This window comes from Ooceraea biroi, chromosome 3 (genome assembly GCF_003672135.1).
Source record: "Ooceraea biroi isolate clonal line C1 chromosome 3, Obir_v5.4, whole genome shotgun sequence".
In the NCBI taxonomy this organism is placed as follows: Eukaryota; Metazoa; Arthropoda; class Insecta; order Hymenoptera; family Formicidae; genus Ooceraea; species Ooceraea biroi.
Genome location: NC_039508.1, coordinates 2,105,269 through 2,133,258, shown reverse-complemented (window position 1 = coordinate 2,133,258; position 27,990 = coordinate 2,105,269). Strand labels below are relative to the sequence as shown.

The 27,990-nt window shown below is 42.0% G+C and overlaps 3 protein-coding genes across 7 annotated transcripts; 2 read left to right on the top strand and 1 right to left on the bottom strand.

The window, feature by feature from the left end:
• Window positions 1–9: 9 nt before the first annotated feature.
• Window positions 10–3,925, top strand: LOC105283197 (dynactin subunit 1). The gene is given in 7 exon segments (XM_011345776.3): window positions 10–186; window positions 189–565; window positions 1,150–1,537; window positions 1,629–1,820; window positions 2,847–2,989; window positions 3,072–3,236; window positions 3,309–3,925. Coding segments are annotated over 7 exon segments (1,569 nt in total). The 5' UTR covers window positions 10–39; the 3' UTR covers window positions 3,466–3,925.
• Window positions 3,919–26,854, bottom strand: LOC105283199 (apoptosis-resistant E3 ubiquitin protein ligase 1). 5 transcript variants are annotated; one of them, XM_026968717.1, is made up of 17 exons: window positions 20,339–20,922; window positions 20,191–20,232; window positions 11,711–11,955; window positions 9,390–9,546; window positions 8,907–9,115; window positions 8,371–8,570; window positions 7,852–8,089; window positions 7,578–7,747; window positions 7,332–7,512; window positions 7,022–7,233; window positions 6,636–6,902; window positions 6,478–6,553; window positions 6,118–6,407; window positions 5,909–6,034; window positions 5,618–5,806; window positions 5,292–5,554; window positions 3,919–5,207 (listed from the first exon to the last, which is right to left on the bottom strand). In XM_026968717.1, exons 3-17 carry the CDS (start codon window positions 11,823–11,825, stop codon window positions 5,105–5,107), a joined length of 2,796 nt encoding a protein of 931 aa, XP_026824518.1. In that variant the 5' UTR covers window positions 11,826–11,955; window positions 20,191–20,232; window positions 20,339–20,922; the 3' UTR covers window positions 3,919–5,104. The 5 variants fall into 5 exon arrangements, with proteins under 5 accessions (XP_026824518.1, XP_011344083.1, XP_011344082.1 ...); XM_011345781.3 differs by lacking the exons at window positions 20,191–20,232; window positions 20,339–20,922 and adding an exon at window positions 26,263–26,398; XM_011345780.3 differs by having other exon boundaries at window positions 20,191–20,922.
• Window positions 9,558–11,572, top strand: LOC105283198 (chondroadherin). The gene is made up of 3 exons (XM_011345777.2): window positions 9,558–10,000; window positions 10,270–10,748; window positions 11,033–11,572. Exons 1-3 carry the CDS (start codon window positions 9,889–9,891, stop codon window positions 11,381–11,383), a joined length of 942 nt encoding a protein of 313 aa, XP_011344079.1. The 5' UTR covers window positions 9,558–9,888; the 3' UTR covers window positions 11,384–11,572.
• Window positions 26,855–27,990: the final 1,136 nt, after the last annotated feature.

Here is a 27,990-nt window from a genome sequence, read left to right as displayed (position 1 = left end):
TTCATCTGTCAGATGAAATACTTCTGAAATATTTCTGAAATGTTTTCGTGCTGTATGGGAGGATATATCGATATATCGGTGCAGTCATCTGTTCGGACGGATCCGCGCACCGTCCCCATGACGAAAAGCGCACGCAAACAATCCCGATCGCAATCGAGAACAGTCTTATCAGTGCGAGCTGCGAGCGAAGCGACATGCCAGAAACAGCTACCCTGTCGAAACAGACCCCGGGTTCGCGACCCACGGCCGTCACCAGGGTGGAGACCAAGCTGCCCCGATGCGTGCAACGTAGATTGCCGTGCGCCCCGGTGCCCGTAAGATGCCATCCGCGACCGAGTCCGTACAGATGCGCCGATCATCGCGTATCCAAGAGGCCGTACAGACTGCCGGCCGGGCTGTCGGTGATCAATCAGGCCGGTCGCGGGACTCCAATATCGATTTCCAAGAACTGCTCCGATAGATGCCCGTCCGGTTTCTTGGCTATCGGTACTCCCCGTTGCAAAAAGAGCGTGTCGATGATGGACCTGTCTCTGCCCGCTGCCGATCCCAACATCGGTGATCTCAAGTGAGTCGACTTTCCAAAGGCGAACGCGTGCTGCAATGTTACATTAATTTTAGCAGTCGCTGTAATATTTAATATTGACAGTTTCCGGCAGAATTGTCAGTAGTGAAGATTTTTTTAAATATTGGAGAACGGATATATTAAATTGATTTCTTGTTAAGTCGGAATAAAGGCAGTCCCGCTTCAGCCCAGATTTCCTCGAGACAAACGAGAGAATCGTTGCCAAATCGGCGGTAAGGGGCTAAATATAAGCATGCTACCTACGTTGCCGTTACCACGCTTCACCATTGATAGTCTTTCGCGGTGTTCTCGTTTCTAGGACATTTAAATAATCGCTCGATGCTCGATTAAAAAGCAGTAATACGAGTGAAAGAAAATGTATATATTAATACAAATATTTCTTATTAAAAATGCGCAAGATATAAAATATAATAATAAAAAAAGTATACTTATACAATAATTGTATATACTATATATCATACAACTATTTTTATATTATATGTAATTACGTGACAACTAATTGAATGGTAATATATTAATTTTGTCAATTGTAAAAGTATGATTTAATCAGAAAGTACGTCGTTCAGGTCAGAAAGCGGTTCCACTGCTAGTCGTTGCGACGAGATCGCCGACAGACCCAAGGATCTCTTGGCGAATGTTGGAAGCGCTTATTGCAGTGGTAGATCATGGACGGACGCTACGCCGTCCTCGGAATCCGAAGTCAGTTCAGCGGAAGATCCCACGGTCAAGGCAGCGAACGTGGTGTGTCATATGCTGGTTCTGAACGCCTGGCGACGTAGACGCGCGGAGATCAGACAGCTCGAGCAACAGGTGGAGCACCTGCATCTGCAGATCGAATTTTTGCGCCGATTGCTGATCGCCGAAAACGACCGGGTCGGCAGACTGAACAGCGAGCTGCATCGCGAAAAATCGCAGCTGGAGGAAGCGACGCACGAACGCGACGTCCTCAAATCGGTACGCCAAGTTGACAAATCTAGAAAAAAGTTCACTTTTGCATAAAATTGTTTGCAAATGCAGTTGCACTCGGCCGGGTGTTCTGTTGCAGGAGAAAGAAAAATTGGAAGCCGATTTGAAGCGCGTTGAGGAGATCTCCCAGGAGCGATCGGTTACGGTGGGAAACTTGAAGAACGAGCTTTCGACCGCTCAGGATCAACTGAAGGCACTCGACGCACAAATGGCAAAAGATCGAGAGAAACTTTTGAAATTACGGGAAGACAAGAAGATTCTCTTGGATAAGGTTCCACTGTTTTTTTTTTTTTTAAATTAGTTGCAATCAGAGAGATGGATTATTTTGGATATTTTTGATATCAAAGAATTCAAGAAATTTAAGGAAAGGAGTTGCAGATCATTCAGCAACATTAAGTAAGCCACGACAAAGCTCGCGATTTTCAGCGCGCACATGAATGGTCATATAGCGTCCACTGCGGTGGTGGTAAAAAATTGATCCATTGTTTGATGACTCATTGTTATGCTCGTCGGAGACGCGAAGCTGCGGCCTCCTTCTCCACCTCTTTCTCTTCCACCTCCTCCTCGGGGGTGAACTTTTCCATACGGCTTGTGCGCGAACTCCCTTCTACGAACTAGTGACTCATTCTCTCTTTCTCACCCTTCCACCCTTTCGTGGAAGTTAAACATCTCCAGCAACATCGACCTGCAACATCTTCCGCTGACCTATTTCTTTTTTGCGGTAGCTGCACAGCTAGATTACATCGATGACTATCATTTCGTAAGCTTGTCGAAGGAACTTTTGTCGATTACTGGTTGTTACCTGTCCGCATGTACTTCACGAAATCGATATAATATGCTGTTATCTCTAGTTTAGTCTAGATTATCGGATGTATTTCATGTTATGCCGTGGCATCCATAATTTGTTTAAAGATCTGAGGATTTACCGCGCGGGGCGACATTAGGTCAATGCACGACAAGAGATATAGCTCGCGGATGAGTCACACCTTTCGCGTTTCGCTGGTGACTCAATATCATGTAATACTCCTGCCGTACCAGGAAGAAGGATCAATACTGCTTGCCCCATTAACTTTTATTCATTTTGGAATCGCGATTCCACAAACAACAAAAAATTGTTATCAACGCGAATACTCGGAATTATTTGATACATTTGTATGTATACGTAATATACATCACTCTTATACATGTACATTTTATATGTAATTCTTTCTTTAAGGAGATAATAACTTGGTTCTAAATTATTATCCAGCCATTTTGCAATGCAGTAATTTACAAGAATACTATACTTACTTCGTAGGTATCGGGCAGCGAGGCACTGGCAGCAGAACGTGGTGCTAGAGCGGAGAAAGCGGAATCTACCGTCGAGGGGTTGCAGCTGCGATTAGCGACACAGGTAGCACTCTTCGAATCCACGCAGGAACAACTGCAGCGCACTTCCCGGTATATCGTGATCTTCTCCAAGTTGGATCTCTATGTTGGATGTAGAGACCTATAGAGCTCATAAATAACGTTTAACAATTAGGGAATTGCAAGCCACCGAGGCGGAAAAGCACAGATTGGAGAAACGTTTGAAAGCCAGTGAGGGTAACGCGAGAGCTTTGAGCTTACGCGCGGTTTTCCTGGAGAATCAGTTGGCTGATCGGGAAGCTAAACTTCGACGCATCGAATCGGAATATAACTCGCAAATGTGAGACATACTTCTGGTAAAATCACTTTGTGTTTTTTTTTTATACTAACTGAATCTCATGATTTCGATTAGGACGGAATTAAGCGAATTAAGGGAGCGACTTCTGCGACAGTCTCAGGAGAGTGGCTGGAGTGGCCGGATGTTGCAGATTGCTGGGAACATTATGCGCGCATCAATTCTACGGACTTTCGCATTTCTGTCTAGCGCAGCGCTGCCATTGCCGCCGTAGATGAATATTCTTTGACAGCTCGTATATTTCCATCACAAGGAGCTTAAGCGCAAGAATTTTCTGAAAGTGTAAGCGGGCTTTAATTGAAGGAAAAGGCCTGAAGGTAAATGGCTTCGGGAGCGAAAGGGAGAACTTACGGTCGAGAGTAGCAGTTCGGAGAAAGAAAGGAGAATGGCGAGGACGGACGTTCGCAGAGGAGCACGGAAATTGACAAGCACTAAGCTGCATTTCGTACGACGTTTAAATATCTTTTTTTTTCGAGTCAATATTTAATTTTCGAGTAGTAAAAATTTTATATATACACCTGACAAAAAGTTAAGCCACCACAAGGATAAATCGAATGATTTTATTGTGTCGTGTGATATTGCAATTTGTAAAGGAAATTTTTCTTTTTTGTAAAATTAGTGGAGGCAAGGAAAAATGTAACAGGATTTTGTTGAATAAATCTGGATTACATGCCTTTTTTAGTCTATATTTTTAGTTTCCTTTGCGTAACATGATAAACTGATAAAAATAAATTACCGTTAGTATTATCTGATAATCTGGCAAGGCGATTAGTTTGTTGTTGCTACTGCGAGGCGTCGTACGTTTACGATCGTCGGCCATTCGTCCGTTTTCTTGCAACGAATTGCTTGCTATGGCGTCTACTACATTTCGTACAGCTCTACTTAATGTAAGTACATGTCATATTGCATCTTAAATAGATACGTATACACATCAGAATGCGATGCTTACAGTAGAATTACGGTATCCCGTTACGATTTAATCGCGACTTTTATTATCGCAAGTCTAGCAACAATAATAAATAACTGATATACATGCCTCGGAATAGAATCGTATTTTGTACAGAATGTATATGTACTAATTAGTTTACATTATCGATCATCCTCGATCCACATGGAAGTACCGTATAATCGCTGTGCTGCCATCACGAGTAAGACGAAATAAAAGACTAGATAAAGCCTTAGTGTTATTCACCGTTCTTAAGTTCTCTTAAGATTATCTACTGCACGCAACATAAAGTCTTTGTATAAATACTGATAAACGGAACGTTCAAATGACCCCCTCGTCAAATGCACAAATTTTCCTTTGACGATACACGACGATACGGTTATTGCGAAATAAAATTATTTACGCAATATTTTGATTATTTCGTTATGCCATACGTTCAGTAACATTAGCTGCATCACCAGTCTCTTTACGCAAGCCCGTTTACGTAAAATCTACTACAAGTTCGACTACGCTAGATCTCGTTACAATAATATTGAGCAATTTTGATGTTGAGGTAACATTGCTCTTGCTGAATAGTCTCCGTTTTATAAAAACGTCGTCGTGGCTCAGTAGAAACTGCATTCTCTATATCGGCGGCAGATTAAATTGTTCCTGATAGTCTCCGGCGTAAACAGAAAATAGGTAATTCCAAAAATTCTAATCGTCTACATATCAAAACGTGCGATGAAGTTACCCTTTCTTCCCGACCCCGTCGAAGGCAGGAAGTTACAGTGAGACTCGAAGTAGGATCTATTTCCGAGAGGACGTGACTTTTACTGTCAAAGGAGAGATGGATACGTAGTTGGTCTAATTTTAAGTTTCACTCCAGCTAGACGAGACTAAAAATTCGGATCCTACGATTCCCTGATTAGATCATGCCAAAACCTTCGGTACCCTCGCTGATCGCCAACAGTAACGCTCGTTCAAAGTGATCGTAGCACTCATAGTCGGGTAAGCAGAGTTGATTGAAGCTGAAAAACGATTATTGATGAGAATAAATTAATTAACGGATAACGCAAAGATTCTTTCAATGATACACCTAGAAGAGGACATACCAGGTATGTGCCGTAGGTAGATTGGCGAACGTTGGTGCAGCTGTGATTTGGAAACGCGGGCTCAGTTGTTGAAATCCACCCGGTGGCAATTGCGAGCAACCGGTGGTGAATTGGAGCAATCGCGCCATCTCCTCCTGCGTGAAATTGCTCACCGCCGTCCAGAACCAGTCGAGCACTCGCAGAAATTCCGGAGAACTTCCGTTGGCTATGTGATGAGCGCGTAAATCCGCTACACTGTACTCGCCGGTTCCACATAGCAATAACTGTGAAAAAAAACAGTCACAAAGTGTCCCTTCCAAAGAGATTGATCTCTTTACAGACATTACCTCCAATTCATTTTCGTCGAATATTCCTAGGAGTGTGTCTGGAATTAGCTCGTTGAGACCGCGCAAGAAATGGTCAACCTCGTTGCGAATGGAACTGGCAAGTCGGTGCTGAGCGAGCGCATCCAGGTAACGAAGCTTCGTGTCATTAGTCACTCGAATCTTGCTGCCACCAGGAATCAATTCCGCTACCTATACGAGACATAAAGCTCTCATAAATACATGCTAGACGACATCAATTGTTGCTCAACGGCTCACAGTGCTGAATATTACTCGTTATTTAAAAATCGGTACCTTCAATAATTGACCATCCGTGTCATATTCCTCTTCGACAAAGTATAGTTCCATTTCTTCAACGTCGTTCTCGAGAATGTACTTCACTTTACTTAAATACAGATCAGGATCGTCTTGCTCGAAGTACTAATATGCGCGAATAAAAAAAGCACAATTGTTATCTATTTTATTATATTTTTATACCGACAAAAAAGAGTTGGATATGTTACCTTGTAATGTACCCTAAGTCCTATGATCTGTGCAAGGAATGATCTAGTGAATCGCGCGCGTACCAACTGACGATAGGAGCCACCGAGTGCCGACTCGTAAAGGCATTTGCCTACGATACGACCGGCAAACTCGTAATGCTTCAATTTAAGATGCGGCGGTCGTTTAGGGTTTGGATGCACCAATGCCTGTTGCGATTCTCCAAATGACGCAAACAAGCCATTTCCCGAATCGAACAGTGCGGCACATATTAATTCGAACCACTCGCGTCGCACGCCACCCCAATCAACACCTGAGAACATTCTTGTAGTTATCTCAAAATTGTACTTTATAGAAATTCTCAAAACATTAAAAATACGTACCTTGTTCGCCTTGGAAGGTAATTTCAAAGTTTCGACACCAATCGCTCACAGAAAATCCTTTAGTGACTTTCATAGACTTTCCACAAGAAAAGCATAATCAATTAAAGTTTTGCATAACTTTTATAAATATCATAAAATTTTTTTAAATTTATACTCACCGATTCTAAAAGCTTATCACGTTGCACCTTCATTTGCAGCTTTTCGTGATAATGCTTTTGATGATGCTTGCGGACTTCATGATAGAAAAAGTCTTGCTTATCGGCGAATGTCTCGCTACCACCAATGTTTTTCAAGAGAAACAAGGTAAAAGTGGCGGCTATTATGTCACGATAGAGAGATATTAATTCAACGGGAGGTTGGCATCCATCGTCTATCGAGAAAGGATAGTAGCCTTCGTGCTCGTCGGTTGAATTTTGAAAATGAAACTACAATGTAATTTAAAAATAATAGGAAATTGTAAGAAGAAATTCACCGTAGAGTTGCAAGTAAAAATTGATGCATGTAATTTTAACAATATTATAAGGTAGAAGATAGACAGGTATACCTTAGTCGAAGGGCACAGTCTAAAGGTTACGAGTCTTTTAGGAATAAATCTTAATAGATATTCCTTAATTGTAAGTTGCTTAGGCGAGATAAAGCAGAAGACCTTCTTCGGTTTAGCAAATCTTTCTCCTTGCATGCCGAGCAATTTCGCCACATAACAGATATCGGGATCCTTGGATGTTACGTTATCATGCACCATTTTCGCGACAGAACCTAATGCGAAGAGAAGCGGAACGCATAAAAGCTTCACTGTATAATAGAAAATTAGTAGGAAAGTATGTTTTATATATAAACAGGATATCTTTACGTACTCTCAAGCACTATGATATCAAAGTCTCCGTTGTGCAACTGCAACCCCGCTAAACTGACGGTCGCATGATAACATCCGCCTTTCGGAAAACTGACTTTCAAACGAATTCTTTGATTAGTGGAATCATAGTCCAGCTGAATACTACAATCTACCATCGGTTCTTTATCCACTATACTACCGATCTGTGAAAAGCAGATTCATCGTTAGATCGTTCAGATTTTTCTTTCCGTAATATTTTCTCGTTTACCTGAGTAATATTGACATTATAGCCTTCTGTAGGCTCATCACCGGGTCCAAATATGCACAGATTGTCATATTCGTCACGTGGTTCTATTGTCATCGAGTGCGCTATTCCAGCTGTACAAACGACCGTAGAACTTTGTCGTACAAAGATCGTCTTGTTCGGATCTGGAGGACCTATGGTAAATGTTACACTTTAAGATCGTCAGCTGTTCTCACGGTCGAATGATCAAATATCGCTTGCGCGTTTATAACGCACGGCAAGTATCAGATGTACCTACCAGGGAGAAAATTCTTAAGAAACGGGCTGCCATGAACATGACACGATCCGATAAGTACGGCTATTCGATATTGTCCCGCATGGCGGACAGTAAACTTTACTACCGCAGTATTTGCAGCTAAAGGGTCGGTGCCTCCCAGTTCTATTAGTGTGGCTATTCTGCGCGTATCCTCCGTCACTTCCACGATCAAATTGTCCTTGTCACATATCGGGTACGGATGACCATTGCGCTGATAAAACTGCAAATAGATGTCCTTGTATTTAACTGTTATATTATGGCGCTTAAATAATGACGAGAGCTAAGATATTTTCTAGTCGCTTCATTATTATATTATATGTTTCAGATTATCACTTTCAGGTACGAATCATTGAATTCGATCACCCGTTATCTGAAATATCTCAGGATTGCATCTTGCGGAAATAGTAACTTTATTCTTCCATACATGCCTCGCTTCAACGGGTTGCTACTTTTAAATATAGATATCCGCGATGCGATTCTGGCTGCAAGCTCTTTACTCACTTTGACCGTAAAAGTCATCGTCTCGCCGACCAGCTGAGGCTCTTCCCACTCGAAATGAACGCGGCAGTTACTCGGCAATAAATATTTCCCTGTGACATATTGCAGAAGAGAATGTTTCGCTTCAGGCGCCAGAGCCGGCTGCGTCATAGCAGCTAGGGTAACCAGCCCTGCCACCGTTACGGAAACTACCAGCATACCGCCTAGCAAATGTAAGATATTATTTATTAGCTTTGCGCGTTTAAACATCGCGAAATATCTCAGTCTAGTAAGCTCTTCGTTATGCAGAAACATGCTGTCTAACGGCAACGAAATGTTCAAACCAATCTCGACAAACGTATGGAAACACGGACGCGCAGAAGTTTCGGAGAACTAAAATCATGATTATTTTATTTCCACCAAAACGCTGTTCTCCTTCATGAAATTGCTGCTATCGTGGCAAATCCACGAGGTATACGATAGCACACGCTCTTTCCAGGGGGTCAGGATTTCACGGAAATAGAAGAGAAAGCTCGACAGAACGACGTAAATCATCGTACCCCATGTCCAAGCGTCTTGATGTTGGCTGTTCTTCACAACGGCGCTCCACAGATCCGCTTTGAGGGTTTCTAAATTTTCCTTTGAAGTAGGTAACGTCTGCCTGGCCTGGAGCCACCGCGGCAGATCCTTGCCAAAGGTTGCTCGTGCCGCAACATTGTCGTCAAACCAATATACGTCCGCCAAAGACGTTACTTCCATTTGCAGCAGCCTGACAAAGTACACTCCCGTTTAGATGCAATGTATATATGACAAAGTAAATTTTCATAAAATTTCAAATTCTCATTTCAACGAAGAGATGACTAACATATAAATAAAAAAGATTTTGCGGAACAAGCTACCGTGGATGTTGCTAATATAATGTAATTCTAACAATGCCATTGAAAATAATCATAGAAAGATCGATAAAGAGTTTAAATAATATATATTGGCGATCAAAATTATCTTGTTATTAAACTGTCTACATTCTGACTATTTTCTCTTACTTTTGATAATAATTGTGTAGGCCGTGATCCATCAACCATTGACGTAGCACCAGTTTCTGCTGCAGTAGACGCGCAGCACGCTGGAGACGTTCCTCATCCTGTTCCGGTAGTTCGGGCAGCGTGTCGACCTCGCCGCAACTCGCGAGGGTCGAGATGCCTATTGGAAACGAAAATAATTCACATTTATTTAGTGATAAAGAGAATGGATGAACGTCTAATTAGCTTGAGACGAAAAAAACTTCGAGATCGACTTCTCGCGGTGTCCTGTAAAAATATAGATAACGATACCATTAATTAATGATTTGTTTTCTAATCAGTGGAACACGGGAATGACATCCGAGTTATTTGTGCAACGATTGTTTCACCGATAGCACCGGTATCATCGCCGGAAAACGGGAAGCGTCAACTGCGATAATTCGGTACACGAAGAGGAACTACTGCTCGCTTGTTCGCATCCGTTCTCGGTGAATAGTCAGTCGTAAAACCGCTCATAGTCAAAATGGGTCGCACACGTTTCGAAATGTGTCGCGTCCCGCTTCTCATTTTCGCTTGCATTTCCGTGTTCATAGACGCCGCAATTGCAGTCTGCACCAGTAGCAACTACGAGGATGGTGAGGCCATATCCCTGTGATATTTAAAGAGAATACCGCACTCATGTCCGTTTCAAAGAGCCTTTTATTCTGTAATTTAGCTACGCGATTTATTTAAATTTACATTAAATGCTCTCTCTCTCTCACACACACACAGAAAAGAAAAGTAACAATTATATTAGCAAATTAAATCATCTCATCAGGTTTTCTCATCAAATCAGCTTTTCTTTATTTGTGTAAAAAATTTTTATATGATGTCATTGCTACTTTATGTGATTTTATATTTGCAGGCGAACGTTTGAAATGCTTCAACATCACTTTAAATAACGCCGTAATTTACGGTGGGCCGACTGTAAGCGAGTTCATGATCTTTCATTCGCGAATAGAAAATGTTCCTGATCGGTCGTTCCTGAGATACAGTAAAAGTTTGATCTCTCTAAATATGCACGACTGTGGCATCAAAGAAGTTTCCGATTATGCCTTCGACGGTCTGAAGTATTTGAAGAAGCTCAGCCTGGCGTACAACAACATCACGTCAGTGAAAGATCGGTGGTTCGCCAATCTGATATCTCTGCAGCAATTGGACCTATCGCACAATCTCATCACGTCGATCGAACCTACGGTCTTTGAGAATCTGCGAGGCCTCAAAGGACTCGAAGTCAGGGATAACCGTTTGACGTGCTTGGAACCATCCCAGCTCGTACCGATGGCGGGCATCGAAAAGCTTTACTTTTCCAGAAATCCCCTCACTTTTCGGTGTCGTGGAACGGTGAGAGCATTGCGTCTTTATCGAACAAATGTTGTTACGATGCTCCCGTTGAGCTTTGTAACTTGACTTAGAATTTACATCCAGAATATCTCGATTACGTATAATATAACGGAAGTAAAACAAGTGAAGGACGTTAATATTTTAATCACGTATCACTGCTCATCTTATCCGACCGGACGTCGACATTCTCTGACACTCTAGTCATCAAATGATAAATTTGTTATAAAGTAAACAGAATTAATTCATATGGAGATGATATTGAATTACAATTTCTCGTTTTCTAGTTGACATTGTGGTTGCAAGACTTGGGCATAAATTATCACCCTGGACAACGTGGAAAGGAAGACTGGCTGGATAGTATATTGTGGATGTGCGCCGCGGACGACGGCAAAGTAGCCGATTCCGAAGTGCTCATGAAGGAATGCGTTATCCTGAACCTATTCAATCAACTTCGCACCGGTCTGACCACGGCCGAGTCTTTTCCTCTGACGGTCCCGCAGGAGTGCGTATACGCGAGAAACGAGCTCACGAAATGCGTCGCTACGGATCGCAGACACAGCAGAGAAGTTACTACCAATGGACACGTCGTGAGAAAACTGTTACGGTTGTTGAAGGAAACCAAATCAACCGTATAACACGACAGATTCTAAATCTGAAGACAATTGATAGCTCGAGACTGTTCGCGAGAAATTAAGCATAAATAATGATGTCTCGACCATACATATGTATCTATTTATTAGACTATTGTCCAGTTACTCAACAACATTATCTCAACATTATAACAATCTTTTTATCTAAATAGAGTTTAACAGTTAGAAAATGAATTTCATCTGCACGCTATCTGCGCAGATACGGCGCTTTATAGTATGTATTGAAACGAATTATGCAGCGTTGCATCAAGTGATTTATGCCGGCCCTTGAGGTCCGCATCAGACATTCACCCTCGCAGGGTAGTTACTCACCGGAGGATGCGCTCCCGCTGGGCCGCAGCGACATGCCGATGGATGATATCTCGCCAGAGAGGAAATCTTTATTCTCGCGTTGTCCATCTCGGCAGCCCGGATTTTTGTACGGCATGATTTCTGTTTCTGGTTCTCTCTTTGACCCTCTTTCTTTCTGTCGAGGCTCTTCCCTGCGTCGCTCTTACCACCGGCCACGGTGCATCGTTTCGCTCACCGTCATCGCGTCGATTCTGACTTCCGCATCTCTTCGAAAGGTTTCGTCATTTCATGATATTCATCTCGAGATGCATTTCGTACATTTATGATGTATAATGATAAGATCGTGTCGCGCGGTGCGGGATCGCCGGATGGCCGCGACTAAACTTCTCCGTTGAAGAAACGTGATATTGCTCGTTACTTTACGGAATTGCAGTATAACGCCGAGTAGTTGGACCAACTCTCGGAGACGCTGAGGAATGAGTGCAATTAAGGTGTGTGTTTGTGTGACACCGAGCAATTACGAAATCGCGTTATTAATCTCGCCGGTCGTTTTTCTCGAGAGCCGCTGAAGCTATTATTCATCGACGATTAACTCTCGGATGGACGTACGACGATTGCTTGATCAGGCTGCAATAAAGCTTGCTTTTATTTTCGTTTTACGTATACTCTTTGTACATGCTTCGAACATAATGTAAAATTAACGGAACTGTTATATAATTATGCAAGAAACATGTGATAAATCAATATTCATCAGTTTTCTGATAAAACAATCAAATTAATACATTATTTTCTCGATACGCGAGATAACAAATTATAAATTTGATAAAAGTCTAAGAGCGATTACTCGTCACTTTACAGGACAAATGTTATTAATGTGAATTTCATAAGTGCCGCCTTTGTACGGCACAAAGTACTGAAATAACAACGCAAGTGCAGAGTGTATATTTTTGCAAAACAAAAAAAAAGAGAGATCGGACGCTTAATCTATATCGGAGAAGACAAAGGGCGTTTATGCTCTCGCTGAGAATTAATTCAACGATGGGAAACATTAATCACCCTTTCGCGCCAAACAATGGCTGCCTCCGCTATGCTTGCGAATGAAAGAATAGACGGGCTAAAGCGTAATTAATTTCAATTATCCATGGCAATTCGCGAGCACGAATGCAAGTGGAAGCAGATACAACTACGTAGGCGACTGCGACCGAAGCAAAGCCAATGCAGTCAGATGAATGAACATTAATTAGCAATTTATAAATTGACAGAATCAAGAACAATTGATTTTACATATAGGAAAAGCATGGGAAAATGAAATGTGTCGAGCTATGAGCAGAAACATTTGAACATTTGCAGATTTACGGACTTTAATAATTGTCACGGAAATTAGATTCATATCGAACGCGATAAAAGCTACGCACTATAGTTGAACAATAATTGCGTGGACGAAGTAAAGAGCGTAAGTTTAGTAATCTGCGTAAAGTACGTGTATAATTCATCCTCGGTTTTTAATTAAGGGCTTATCGTAATACCGTGGAGTAGCGTGGATTTATGAAATGAGAACAATCGGCGGAACAGCGGCAAGAGCGATGTTCGAACTTTGCGAAAATTTAAATCCTTAAAGTTTTACCATTTTCATTTAGAAGCCGACTGTATGCTGCGCAAAAGTTTCAACATGAAGCATTCGTGCTCTATTTTTACGGGCTTTACCTCAACCTCAGATGTACAATGCGATTGCAACTAAAAATTCTACTAAATTAGCGCACGTAAATAACTTAACTTTCAATAAGGTTTTTAATAAATTCGAGAGAAATGGCATGCGGGAAATGGTTGAACAATCAATTCTGCGATGTGCAATTGTATTAATATATTTAATAGTTTAACATAAAATACATTATTTTCCACGAGTTAATATCACACAAATGTATTTAATAAATTGCAAAATATAAAATCACAAAATCTTAGACGATTATTTTTGATGTTGACGATTATTAGTTTCATTTTCATGAATCAAAAAGAGACAAACTTGTTTAGCTAATGAATGTATGGCTATCAAGCGTTAAAAAAATCATATCAATGAAATGAGGAGACGATTCAATCACGAGATACATTACTATAAATTAAGCATTTTTGAAAGGAGGTCAAGAGTCCACTCCAGGTCAAAGCGGAGTTGTCGTACTCATATTTTACCTACACGTTTTATTTTTCGTGTAAAATTTATTACTTAACGTTGCCTGCAGAAAGGATATTTCGCAAAAAGTTTGAAAGCGCAGTATCAACGTGCACGCAGATGTGATATACTTTCTACGACTTGCTACAGCACAATCGATTTCTTCAGGACTGAATAGCATTTTATAATGTTCAACACCGCTGCATTTAATCCATATTTTATTGTATTGACGTGGACAAGATGATAGATATCTTATGATAATGTACGCGCCGTATATCCCATATGAAAAATGGAAATGCGGTCTTATTGATTTCCGATATGCATACAATACGATACGTAGTATTCGGCACGTGCTTAATCGCGTAATATAGCAGATTGTTTCGATAGCCGTAGCATTAAATAGGCGCTGGACATTTAATTACTCCACGAGAGGATTGCTGAGATTAATCAAGCGCAATTAAGGGACAATTGTACAATGTATGTCAAAACCTCGCACAACTAGAGCTCCTAAGAAATATAAATAATATATCGTGACGTATCTAGCGCAAGGAGATTGTCAAGATCGAAAAACATATAGAGCACGAGTTGCAGAAAGTTTAATGGCAATGTAGAGCTCAATCTGCCACTCAATATCTACTGGCAATAAACTTCTTACTTAGTAGAATACTTCAAGGTTCAACGTGTAACGAGATTGTAGTGACTACGTCAAATGGCGTATGAAACATTTAACAACCATTACGTTCATGGAAATTGAGGATTGTAAAAGGAGTCGAGTTGATGGCCATCAAGTATTTCCTCCACGTAATAAAATTTCGAATTATCCTGATGCAAGTGATTGAAACAACTTCTTTTTTCATAAAGTTCAACAAGCTGTAAAAAAAGCAGACTGTTTAATGGATTTGGCCATAAAATCTGAGATTTTTCTTTTATGGGTGGATTCAATGTGCCACTTTATACGAGCACTGTAACACCGTAGGAATAAAGATCAGTAATCTGCTTAATCAAATATAATAATTTTGAACCCGCGGTCCGTGATAATCCGCGGATTTGTTTTGTTGGAAGGCTTCAATCTAAACGTGTATAATAAATGCTCAGGAAATAATTGACAAATGAGACGAGGAGAGAGTATATAAGAATTTTATGATTTTGAGCTTGCGGAAACGGGTGGAAGAGGAAATAATAATTGGAGCAACGTTCGAGAAACGTTACGCGCCAGATGAAAGACATTGAGAGAGTTTCAACGTTTTAGATCGCACACAGGGAAGTGAAAGGAATCGTGAAATCGCGCGGATGCAATTGCTTTTCATTCGCAAATCGCAATCTCGTGTTTCACAACAATTCTGCTCGCATATCGAGGATACCTAGCGCATTTTCGCAGAGAAGAGCACATTTTGTTCTTTGATGGCGTGTACCATCGCATCGCTAGTGAAAATAACTTCCGGGCTAGGACAAAGGGAGGAGGTCACGCCGCAACCCGGCGGGGACTCTTGACCTTTTCGAACGGATATCCTTCCGACGGTACTCTGTGCTAACGATCCTTCCGACACTCGTGGAGCGAAGGGCGAGGAAAACCGGGAGGCGTATGTATGTCACATATTGCTCATGGTTATGCATGAACGGCTCGTGCTGCGCGAAGATAGGGCAGATCGATCGCGCGTTTTCCGCGCTTGTTTTGTCCATCACGCGCGATTGCAGCCGCTGATTATGAAATTTCATTCTCTCGCGAAATTTACGTCGCGCGACTTCGTTAAAAACGTGTCGTACGGCGCGTTCCTTAATCGAGTATCTACTTGACCGTGATTTCTCCCTTGAATTTTACATTTTATCTCTCTCTCTTTTTCTCATTATGCTAACGAGCTACTTTTTAATCATTCGCCGACATTCTTACATTAATTAATCCGACTTAATTGACATATAATATATGCAGGATACTATTCGCAAAGGTAGAGAGATTTCAACGAAATAATAAATGTTTCGATCAACCTCTGAATTATAAAATAAAGTCCACATCTATCTGCGGGTAGGTATATTTCCCGTGGTACATGTTTTCCCATTTATTTCACTGGCATCTCTATGAACAGGAAAAATTGATGTCCGTCACATTTTATTTATTTCGCGCGGCATCGCTTCGTGCAAGTCCCATCGGTATTTGACAGCGCTTATAAACATAGCTTCTCCGATAACGAGAGAAAACGCGCTCATGTTTTCCAGGCTGACGTTATTGCAGCTTTTCGCGGACTCGCGAGCTCGCAAATTGCATCCGTATATAGATTCATTGTATTCCATTGTAGGAACGTGAAAGATCTGTCGGCCCACGATACGTTATCCGGATATATCCAGGAAGAATAGGCACATGACACGGTTTTCAGTTATCGCGGGATAGATTTCACACTGTCTCTTGTCTCATTATGACGGCATTTAATAACAATAATGCAAGCTTGTCGAATCAGCGAGAATAATGTAACAACGTATTCGCAGCTCCGACTAATTGGAAACTCCATTGTAGGCGCCCACGATATTTCGAGTTATGCAATTATGCGGAGTACAATGCAGAGTTTCGTTACACGACCGCATCCAATTAGTCGCGTTTTATTCCCTGGCGTGTAATCGAGCTCGCGTATTCGTAGTCGGACATTGGTCTACCGAGCGAGGAACAAACCCTTTTTAGTCTCTGACGAGTTATGTGCTCGCGGAGGATGGAATCACTCCTCGGGAATAAATAACGTTCATGTTGCAGAGTGTTTCTCTAGTAGAGGAACGATGAGTAACGCACGAAAGCTCCAAAAGTTTTACGATAATTAAATTGCTCGGGAGATTAATGTATGTAGTTAATGCAACGGTTTTCCGTTGCTCGTGCGGAGTATTCGGTAAATTTCGGAAAGGCAAAACTGACTAAATCCGATGGAAACGAAAGAAAAACACGTCGATCGGTATATTCCGTTGAAACGCGTTGGAACTGGTTTTCCGTTTCGCTGCGCTCGGAAAATCCGTCACTATTCGTATTTATTTCGAGTAGAAAGCCGGATGGGAACGGATAAACGCGCATCCGCAAACCACTGCATAAGCTATATCATTTCTATGCGTTGTCGTACCCGTTTTGCGTAATCTGTACTACCGAGCATCTACTGGTTTGTTTGCATTAATCCACTTTTGAATTCACAAGTGGTATGCAGAATGAAGAGCATCGCGTCGTTTACAGATTAAATGGATATCTTCTCGTGTGCAATCGATGATCGTTCACGTGCTTTTTTTTCCTTTTCAGCGCGGAGAACAATTTTAGGATACGATCATTCGGCTGTCGCGTGTCCTAAATGCTCGCCTATGGGATATTATCGCATCCAACCGTTGAAAGTTTCCAACTGTTTCAATCGTTGCGCGATTTCTCGTGCCGATAGCACCACGCAGGTAACTGTCGTGCCGAGGCAATTAGCTGGTGCATCTGGAGGATGGCTCGCGGGAGGAAGGATATGCTGTTAAATCACGGACCCTCAGATCGGATTTAATTTGCAATTCCCAGTACTGTGTAATCAAGCTCGGTGAAATGGCTTCCAGCCGCTTAAGCCGTCCCACACACTTGCGTTTCCGCGCCATTTCGTCGATGTGTTCCAGGAGTACTCGACTTGTAGCCACCGCTAGTTTCTACGTGCGGTTCGTGATCGTGCTCATGGAAATAATCTTCGATTCGTGTTTACGAGATTCTCGCGTGGTGGATTATTCGCATGTCGAGCATGAAAGGTGCTTCGATGCCTTCTATAGTATAAGAGAAAGCGCCAGATTATCAGTTCAAATTCAGAAACGAAAGATATCTATTCTCGATACGGGATGAAATGGTCAGTTCATCATCATATAACAGTCAAATAAAAATAACTCGATATTTTTTCTTCGCTCTCACGTCTACCTGAGATACGGCGCGGATAATGTCTTGCTCTGATGCTTTTGCGCCGTAACCTTTCTGGCGATTAAGATTGCGGACCGATAGTGTCAGAAATTCTTAACGTAGCCTAAAGAAAAAGCTTTCTGGCGTGCTAAGTTTGAAGGTGAAGGTCGGTCAGAATCAATCGATACTTTTCCCTTCATCTACACATATACAATACGCGCGTGCAATATCGTGCTTTGAAAAATCGATTGTCGCGTGCAGTAACAAAATGTATCTTGTATCCCCTGATTTGAATTCGCGTCAGTTCCGATTAGCCGGCTAATCCTAATATTATCCCACATGAACAATCAGGAGTAATCGCCTGAAACATTCCCATAAGCCAGATCATTTTTATACGAACCGTAATTGACGGAAACAAGGCAATCTCTTAGCCACGAACTTCAACTTGAAATAGTCTTCGTGTCGAGCACATCAGGCGGAGCAGGAGATCACTGGTAGAAGATAAGAACGTGAGGCGAGGCATGAGAACGGATTATACGTTTTTCGCCGCAATGCCGAGTTTCCTAAAATCGATCTTGTCCGCTCGCGAAGCGTTAATCTACATCGTAAGCTTCTCGCTTGCGAAAGCTTCGTTTCGGCTCGTTACCCTCGTATAATGCAAGCGCATACATTACAATGAGGGTACCTCCGCATAAATTACGCCAGCGACAATGAGAAAGGTGACGGGGAATGTAATTCCGCCGGACCGCACTTGTAACGAATACGGTACCAAACCCACTTTTAATGCTAATTTACGATCGACCTCGAAACAAAACAAAGCAACAATTTACATTGTATTTGATCGCATTGCGAGTTTATGCACATAACAGCGACTGCAACTAGACTGCAGTTATTAGATGTAATGAAGGATAAATCACGCACCCTCAGAAAGGATTTCTGATAACAAGACGAAAAATATTCTTGACTAATTTAATCGTATTACAAGTATAAAAAATATGAAAATAAAACAATTTTTAATTTAAATCAGTAATTTCTATTCTTCTCTCTCGAATTAAATAAGATTGTCTTACTGTCTTGAGACAAGAGTAACATATACAAATTTATGCTTATATATTCTTGTATGTAGAATAATTTGATATTAGCGCCACTTTATAGTAGGCTTTGTCCATGTCGACGCATCATTTTCTCACAGTCGCTCGTCGACTCGGCGCCGTCCTTTATTCGGATAAAACGGCCAATATTTATGTGTTGCAATCGAAAATTGGGAAAGTGTTTCTGTTATTTACAATGAATAAGTGCAATACTCTACAAGAAATATTAAAAGATATGGAAATGTAAGTAAGTATATACAATATACTTACTTGAGAAATAAGATTCGAGATAAGACATTTCCATATCTTTTAATATTTCTTGTAGAGTATTGCACTTATTCATTGTAAATAACAGAAACACTTTCCCGATTTTCGATTGCAACACATAAATATTGGCTGTTTTGTGCAGATTCTACAAATTCTCTTACAAGAATAGAATAAGATGTCTTTTAGATCTCACAATATTCTTAAATCAAGAATATTTTGAACTTGCTACAAATTTGTATCTAAATCCTTCTGAGAAAATTAATGAGATAGCACCAATATTATTTTAATCTAGATTTTCGAATTTTCTATTCAAGATTAAAATATGCTTCTTTTCAATAATAAATATGATTGTCGCTATAGCGATCTTATTTTATGATAGATTAAAGAGTAATAGCATTAAGTCCAGAAATCTTTTCTGTGGGTGCGTGAATGGTAAACCATCTGCAATTCCGATTAAAGAAAATGAATCTCGGAGTTGACGACAAAGGTGACATCAAGTCCTTCGGGAGACAGGATCTCTTCTCTCCTGCCCTAACAAAGTTTCAAACCCGGTCGTGCACAGATCCGCCACCGTATCGAATCCAGTACGGAAATTCAAATTCGCGGCAACTTTGGCGTTCCTCCCGAGACCGCCGATTGCATTAGCCCGCATCGAGGGAACTTTCGTGACTCAAGTATCCACGTTCCATGTTCCTTCGGAAATAAAAACGCATTAGATCCTTGTAATGAGATTTTGCGAGCGCGCTTTTCCGAGCGAAAGATGCTGAGTTTGCGTTCGAGGATGGGCTTAAGTCGCGGCGCGAATTAAGGGCGTGTTCTCTTAAGTGCGTCGTAAAGTGTCCTGTCGTAGGGAAAAATTTCAGAGAGCATTCGAAAAATAAATGTCGCCTTTGTATCCCGAGAGGTAAAGAATATCCGATCTACTCAAGTGTTTTCTTATCTTTTTGGAAAAGTAGAAAGAGATATTCTCCTAGGTCAAGCTCCGATGAATGTCCGATTAATGTACATTGTGAAGTGCGATGTTATGAGTGCGAAAGTGCGCGAAGTCCGCAGAAAGGTGCGCGCCCGCTACCTGATGCAGCGGACGCGGTGGTAAACTTACGATTCAAATCGACGGCGGCTTGCATCGCTCCCGCGGAGAATTCTACAGCAAGTACTACAAAGTATCTTTCGGCGGGAAAAAGCAGAGGACAATTCGTTTCCGAACAGAGAAAGAAAACAGGACGATGGAATGAAAGGAATGATATTACCTCGAGAAGATTCACGCCTGCGAGATTGCAATCGGCATTCGTCTTTCGTTCGCCAGCTTACGGCTCGAGAATACCTCCCTCGAGGCAGGGAAGAGATCTGTGAGGAAACGACGAGATCTACGGGATTTAGGTCGGGGCAAGGTGCGAGGCTCTGAAAACGGAAAGGCGAAAGGAGTGGGGACAAGGATGCTCCCGTTGCACCTTCCGAAAACGCGGGTCGCTCCTATGATCGGCTGGGTCCTACTAGCGGTGACGGTGCGCTAAGGATCGGGCTGACCACCAGTGTGTCAAAGGCTCCCCGTACAGTCAGCTGATCGGGACTCATTGGCAGCCTCGTCGTTGATAAGGACGCCGTCTCTATCGTGGATAACGCGGGCGCGCTCGTCGACCGCGAGCATAATGTCCCGCGTGCGTGAGCGCAGAGGGTGAGACGGGGTGAGTCGCGTGGTGGCAGGAGAGGGAAATGCGAAAGAAACGCGCCAGAAACAAGACTCGATGTCTCTCGAATGACTCGACGCGAGTTTGCGAGCTGACACCGCGGCTCTCTACACGACGCGCTCGCGCGGACGCACGCCAGGCCACTGCATGCGATACGATTACGCGGCCGGAGCCAACCCTCCAACGTTAACCCCACCACGGGCAAGCGAGAGGGCCATGCCGCCCTCCGCTCGCTGCCCTCCGACGGAGGACCACGCCGTCGACCTACTCTTGTCGCCTTTCGAGCACGGCCACGCTTCTGTCTCTTCAAGACGTCGTCACATACATCGTGTCACATCGCACCCCCGCATATACCACGCTGTTTCCGTTTACAACGCGCGCTTTGAGTGCGACGTGTGTTGATATCTGGATGATCAATATTTGATTAGAAAAAAATACAATTTTATCGGAAAAGTTTGGGGACTGAAGAGAGGAAATTCGTGCGGAACGTGTACAGATATAGTTTGCGATTCGCCGTGATAAATAACGAATTCCGCTAAACTGGCGATATAAAGGGATGCGAGTCACGTCAAACGTGCCTCGAAAACTGTGGTTGAACGAGAGTATAGTGATGCTAGAGCGCCGTCAGGCACGTGACTGGATTGGAATCGACATTCGCGAAAATCGAACAGTCGTCGGGCAGTATTGCCAAGCGAAACGTCATGTCAGTTCCATTCTCATCTCGCAGAATATTTCAGTAACATTCTACGGCGGAAGAGCCGTAGAATCTATTTTCTGAGTGGCCTTTCAGCGATGGAGTCAATTCGACGGAGATGCAGATGTGCATGCCTTTTTCTTCAACTTTCCCTTTTCGTCGACAATTTTTGACGAGAACAAGATGGAATTCTGGAAATGCAAATTACTCTCGATTGCATTTCATGATACTAAGACTCGTTTCGTTTACCGTCTCACGGCGAAGTTCTACACTTTGCCGTATCGGGAAGACAAAAGCGGAACGAGACTTCAGCTTCGACAACTCGACGTTAATTACTTGAAAGCTGCATCATTATGTTATTAACTCTGTTTAATGTTCGATTTTCGAGGGATGACGTCGGTTTCTTTTGTATCGCGCGATAGGGTGCTTCACGAGAGAGAACTTTAATGCCAGGTACAGAGATGCATTCCTCTTCTTGCGGAAAACAAAAAGATTTCATACTAAGTAGGACGACAGGAGCTCGCTAAATCTCGACTGCCAAGTCGTAACTGTATAAAATGGGGAAAGATAAATCGGAATTTAAGATAATATGAGAGACGCGCGGTACACATACTTGTATAAAAAAATTCTAAACTTCTTGGAAGAAAGAATGTATGGAGATAAATACAAAGAATCTCGAATAAAATCCAGAAATAGGAAAGCTTCTCATGGTGGAAATCTTGCTTCTGGTAAAATTCATGCATTTAAATCAAATTTATGATAATATCTGAAAAGAAGAAACATTCAATCATTATAACTGATAACGAAAATGTTTCGTAATAAATATCTTGACTTTGATATTTTCTGAACTTTCCGAGATCTTTCTTCGTGATTCAAACCTTTCCACGATCTTCAATATCGATCTTTAATATCGAAACTTGGAAGTAAGTCGATTGTAGAATACTTACGCCTCGGCGAGTTCAAGTGACATATTTCTACTGACATTTGCGTTCGGAAAACAGCGGAGATCGTAATTTGTCGACGTCGTTAAAAATGTTTGATTCGCACTTTCGCGTGGAGGCATCAGGCCGTCCTGAGGAACATCATTCGAGCACGCTGCGATATTGGTTTCGGACCAGTTCGCTGCCGGAAATTGGATGTCTATTTTTTCCGATAACTGCAGCATCTCTCATCAAGGAGCGACGAAACTACCTAATCAACGTAAAAGAATCGAAGACCTCATCGTTGAATTTCTCGAATATATTGCAACGGTAATTTTCAACTATTGATGATGTTTACCGATACTACCGGGTACTACATAAAGGAATAACTCAATGTCCTCAATCACGAACCGTATATCACAACGTGTACTACATACAAGTATTCGATTACCTGGATGTGTAGCAAAATTCGATACAAGCTAGTACGGATTCGAGAGCTAATTACTTTGGCTTAATCTAATTTAATACCGAAAGAAAGAAAGACCAATTTCTCCAATTTTTTAATTCAATTTCTCTTCTTGATAAATATCTCTGTCTACTTTCTTTCCAGTAACATTACTGTTAATTAAAAAATTAGTGATGAACTGACATCTTTGACTTTTCTTATGTTCGACGTTGAACCTTGACGCAATTTTTCCTAAGTCCTTTGGATCAGTATTTCTTGTTCCTAGCTGCGACGGCAAACAGAGCTATCAGCTTCAACAAGCTCGAGTAAGGAGTCTGCAAACACACTTCTCTGCAGTCGACGACGAATCGATTGTTGAAAGTGGTCGAAATGAATGGCTGTGCACGTCCGACAACATCCACTCCCATGTGGATCGATGGGTCCGAATGTCGCGTGTGTATTCATTATTCATTTTCAAGGCTACCTCGTCATTTCGCACTTATTCTGGCCAGAACGTAGGCACTTTCGGTGCTCTAGATTTCTTTTACCGCAAAATGCTGACGGCGATTGCGGTCAGGAAAATGCCAGGAAAAAAAGACCGCTACTAAAAGTGCATTTCGCTTTAAGCGCTAATTCAAACACGATACAGCACTTGCTTTAGTAATAATACTTAAAGAGTCTGTTGGACTGTGAGAAAACTGTTACAAAATATATATAATTATACCCAATTACATTTTTTTTACCTTTATCAATAATTACAATTATTCTCTCTCTTTCTTTCTCTCTCTTTTTCGATGCATCTGTTTTAAAACAATTTTAATTTCAAGACGGATAATCATAGTTAATGCTTACTTACAAGGTATATTTCGCGTATAGTTTCATGTATTTTTAGTGTATATCAAAAGCTGTAAGTGGAGCGTATTTCTTTGTTTGCAGTAACAGTTTCGGACGATTAATTTGACGCTACATCCATTATCGGCAATCGAGGGAACCGTGCCATTAGGTGAACGCCGTTTATCGGTCACGGATGATACGCTAGCAGTATAGTGTGTGGCACAGTGGTATAATAGTTTTCCGATAGTAATAATAAATCATCTACGAGCTGTATTCGTGTCAATATCTCACGATACTGTTTCTTTCCCAAGCTGCACTAAAAAGACCTCGCATTTTTTTTGTGCACCGAGTGGATTTATTTCCGTTCAAGTTTTTACCTTGTCTCGTGATTATTATGAGATCAATTCGCTCGATTGCGCGGCAACTGCGTCGGCGTTTTCTCGAAGGACTTACAACGGCGGCGGCGGCATTGACGACGACGACAATGATGATCGGCGATCAAGGACGACTTCCGCGTTGTTTGCTCGGTAATAATTTTACAACAAATGTACGGCAAAAAAGTGCACGCGCTGGCTTGGCGCCCAGCGCGAATGGCATTAAAAATCGCGGATGAGCGACTCGACTAAACCGCCGATAACGAGGTGTGTAGCTTATGAGTCGCGAGAGCGAGCGCAAGCGCCGATATTCTTGGCAGCCAGCACGATAAAGGATCGGGCAATGCTGTTGATTTATCGCTTTATCAGCGTGCTCCTTCCTGGCTCGAGATAGAGCGCGGAAAAACGAGCGCCTCAACGATGATCCGTATATCGTCCGTGATGCGTGGCGATTAATCTCGGAGAGCCGGCGAGATGCGGCCAGCTCTCCGCGAGATTAATGGAGCACGGATGCGCTTCCTCCTCGTAACAGCCATTCGCGAACTTTGACAATAATCGGACATCGGATCTTTCTGCCACGAGGAATTCACCGAAGCAAGGTCGCCACGAACTTTTACGGTATCGAACGGAAATGCGCGGAAAATATCGCTACAGCGATAACGAATTTTGTACGTTTTATCCGCGAGCGAACACGAGGTTGGTACTATTTTCCGAGTGACCTTAGGAGTTATGAATTCCGGTAATTAAATCCTTCATGATGGTATCGATTTGTCACGATTGTTGATATGCTGGTATTACCGAGGCACATTCTCACGTAACATTTACATTAGACTCGACAGAAATTTTATTAATACTTCTCAACCTACAACCTACAACTCAAACTACAAAGTCTACCAAGTTTTACATTGAGTGATTAAAAATTTGGACAAATACCTAGATTTAATATACGTAGATTTAGATTTAAGAAAAACTTATCTCAAGATTTTTCTCGGATGGTATGTTACGATGGCCGAATCTTCTTTGAGAAGCAGCTGTGGCTCATCATGAAGACAGATCACATTTACGGGTAATCGATAGCGTTCGGAATATTGTCCGCGAAGGAACCGTGACTCTGTGCCAAACGATAAATCTTTGCGTCAAAATTTCCGATAATAGCGCCATCGTCCTGATCATGATAATAAATGTCCGTTACCGTGCTGTACGCTCGTCAGAATAGTTAATGCAATTTACAATGCTGCTTGTGATAGAACGAGAACAGAATTTCCAGTTTTTTTTTACTTATCTCGTAACTAATAAAGAAAAGCAAAAATTATTGCGGCTACTAAATTCGTATCTAAAATTCCATGATGTTTGCACGAGATATCTTTCCAAGTTTCATAGTTTCCGAGATATTAATTGTTCTATTTAAGGATCGCAATTTCTCAAAGGAATCTTTTTAAAGAGGGGTACGATGCGCCTATGGTTAGATATTAATAGAGATGACGTCACATGATTAATAGCAGTGGATGATGTACGTGGCATATTACTAGGATTCACGTGGATCCTTCAACTCGAATTACATGATGCATCATATCATCTTCTGTAATATCCGTAATAACGCACAATATTATCTCCATGCATCTCACGTTACTACGCACATTCTACGCGAAATGTCAGTTTCATAAGAGAGCTTTGCTACTTAATTTACTGTAAGACCGTTTGCGTCGTAGATTCATCAAGTTCCACGAAAACTCGTGAGAGATTATGCTGGTCGCGTGAAATGATGCGTCGCCAAGGTGATGAAGAACGCTGACGAACGAATGATAATTCAAATGACGTATCAACAGGAAAAAGATCGTCGCGTTAATATACCTAATGCGTCCAAACGCGTGCACGCATACACATATATGTATACAAAGATACATGTATATTTTTACAAATACAAGCGCAAAGATACTCATTGACGTTACGCGCGTTGGTCGCGGTACGTGTAGCAAACAAAGTTTTGCGCAATCACGCGTGCAACCTTGATGCACGTTTTATCGCACGACGTTATGCCCACGGAAGTTGCTCCGTAATAACCGATGATCTACTATACAAAATCTCGTATTCGATAACCGTCCGTGTCCGTGCAAAGGCACGGAGTTACGATCGCGCTCGCGATAGCTCCGATAATCGGAATCACGCGGTGCTATCTGCACAGCCTGTTATCGCAAACTTCGAGATTATGCCGGACTCACCTTTCTTCTTAAATAACGAACGATACTGCGGGAGCTCGATCTCGGTGAGCCATTGGTCCGCCTCCGTGAGTTCCCCGTTGCTTCCGGTCCCGGCGGCAAGCATCAACAGCTTCCCGAGGGACAGGACCATGGAAAGAGCCAGGAACACTCCGGACAGCACCGTCGACCATCGTGCCATTGCCCGTGCAGTGCATCTGCGGCAGGGAGAGAGAGAGATAGAGAGAGACGTCAAATTCGGACGATCGATCGATCGATCCCAAGTCATGATTTCGGTTAGATAAAATGCGATCTGACGGGCGATACACTGTCCGGTACACCGCGTGCTTGCGTCAAAATTGACAGGTTATGTGTCAGATGATTTGCAGGTTAGGTGCATCGGTGTTTGTAAACAAGCCGGGCGCCGGGCTGATCAGCTGATCGTCGATCGGCCGATCTGTCCCCGGCTGAGAGTTTGACTTACCACATCTTCGCGGAGGGCTGTTCTCGCACCGCACGCGACTCCTGATAAAACCGTCTTCTCGCGCAGCTTTATGCTGGAACAACAACGCATGTAGCGGTACGCCGCTAAAGGGAATTGCAGATGGAGCGACAGGTGGAGGGACGCGATCAGTTTCTAGGGAATTTCTCAAATCAGAGCAAGCACGAATCGATCATAAAACACTTTTGCTTATTTAATTTTTATTCATTTCCATCCACTTGTATCTGTTATTTCTCTTTGCATTCTTTTTATTTAAATTTTATTTAACTTTTTCCGATTTGTGATTACGTTTATGTGGATTTAAATGTTTTCGCGTGGTGAAGGAGTTTGGAAAATTTTATAATGTATGTTCTCTATAAATGTTTAATTAATATCACTTCCCGATTTTGTATTATCGATTAAATGGATACCAAGGTCTTAAAAGTCAAAGACGAGGTAATCTCGAGATGTCGCCTGTGTAAAAGATTTGTATTGAATTGTTCTTGAAGGTCTCTAGCTTATCTACTGTTGGCAGGCAATATTCTTGTCGCAAAGTAATATTACGAATAATTCGTTATTAAATCAATTAAATAGATCATTTCATCTTATGTGTTCTAATAACAATAAAACATACAGCGTCACTAAAGAATAGAAAAAGCATTTAATAATAATATAATGTTAGTCACAAGATGGTTTTAACAAGTACTATTCTTATTATTTTCTGCAAATATAAAATACAAAAAATAAAATACATCCTTTTAATTATACCAGTCTTATCGTTTGTAACAATTTACAATGTCAAAAGAAGTGGCGATTATCTCCAAGCGATTTACTTTAGACATAGCGACAACAAATTTTTATTAATAAAAAGCACATAAATCCATTCGCGATGAAGAAGACGAGGGTTTCGCATGCTCGCCGAAGATTCTCGGCGGAGCTCGAGTTCGAGAGCGCGATGCTCTCAATCGAATACACGGAACACTGTCGTAAATTAGTCGGCGGAACGTAAATGGGTGAATCTCGTTTCTCGCTCGTGCGTTTGGCAAAGGAGGCTGAATTAACGGTTGCAAAAGGGGATGCGCGTACGAAACGTGCACTTCGCCTCGTCGTCGCGTTCGCCATCGAATGTCGAATACGACCGAGTTCTCAGCGGACTAACACGAGCGCAAAACCCTGGCTAACTGGAGAGTTCACAGCGAGAACCGGCAATCGTCCTGCATTCGTTGATGCACGTGATTGTAGGCAGGTGACTGTGCAAGTTCATTGGGGTT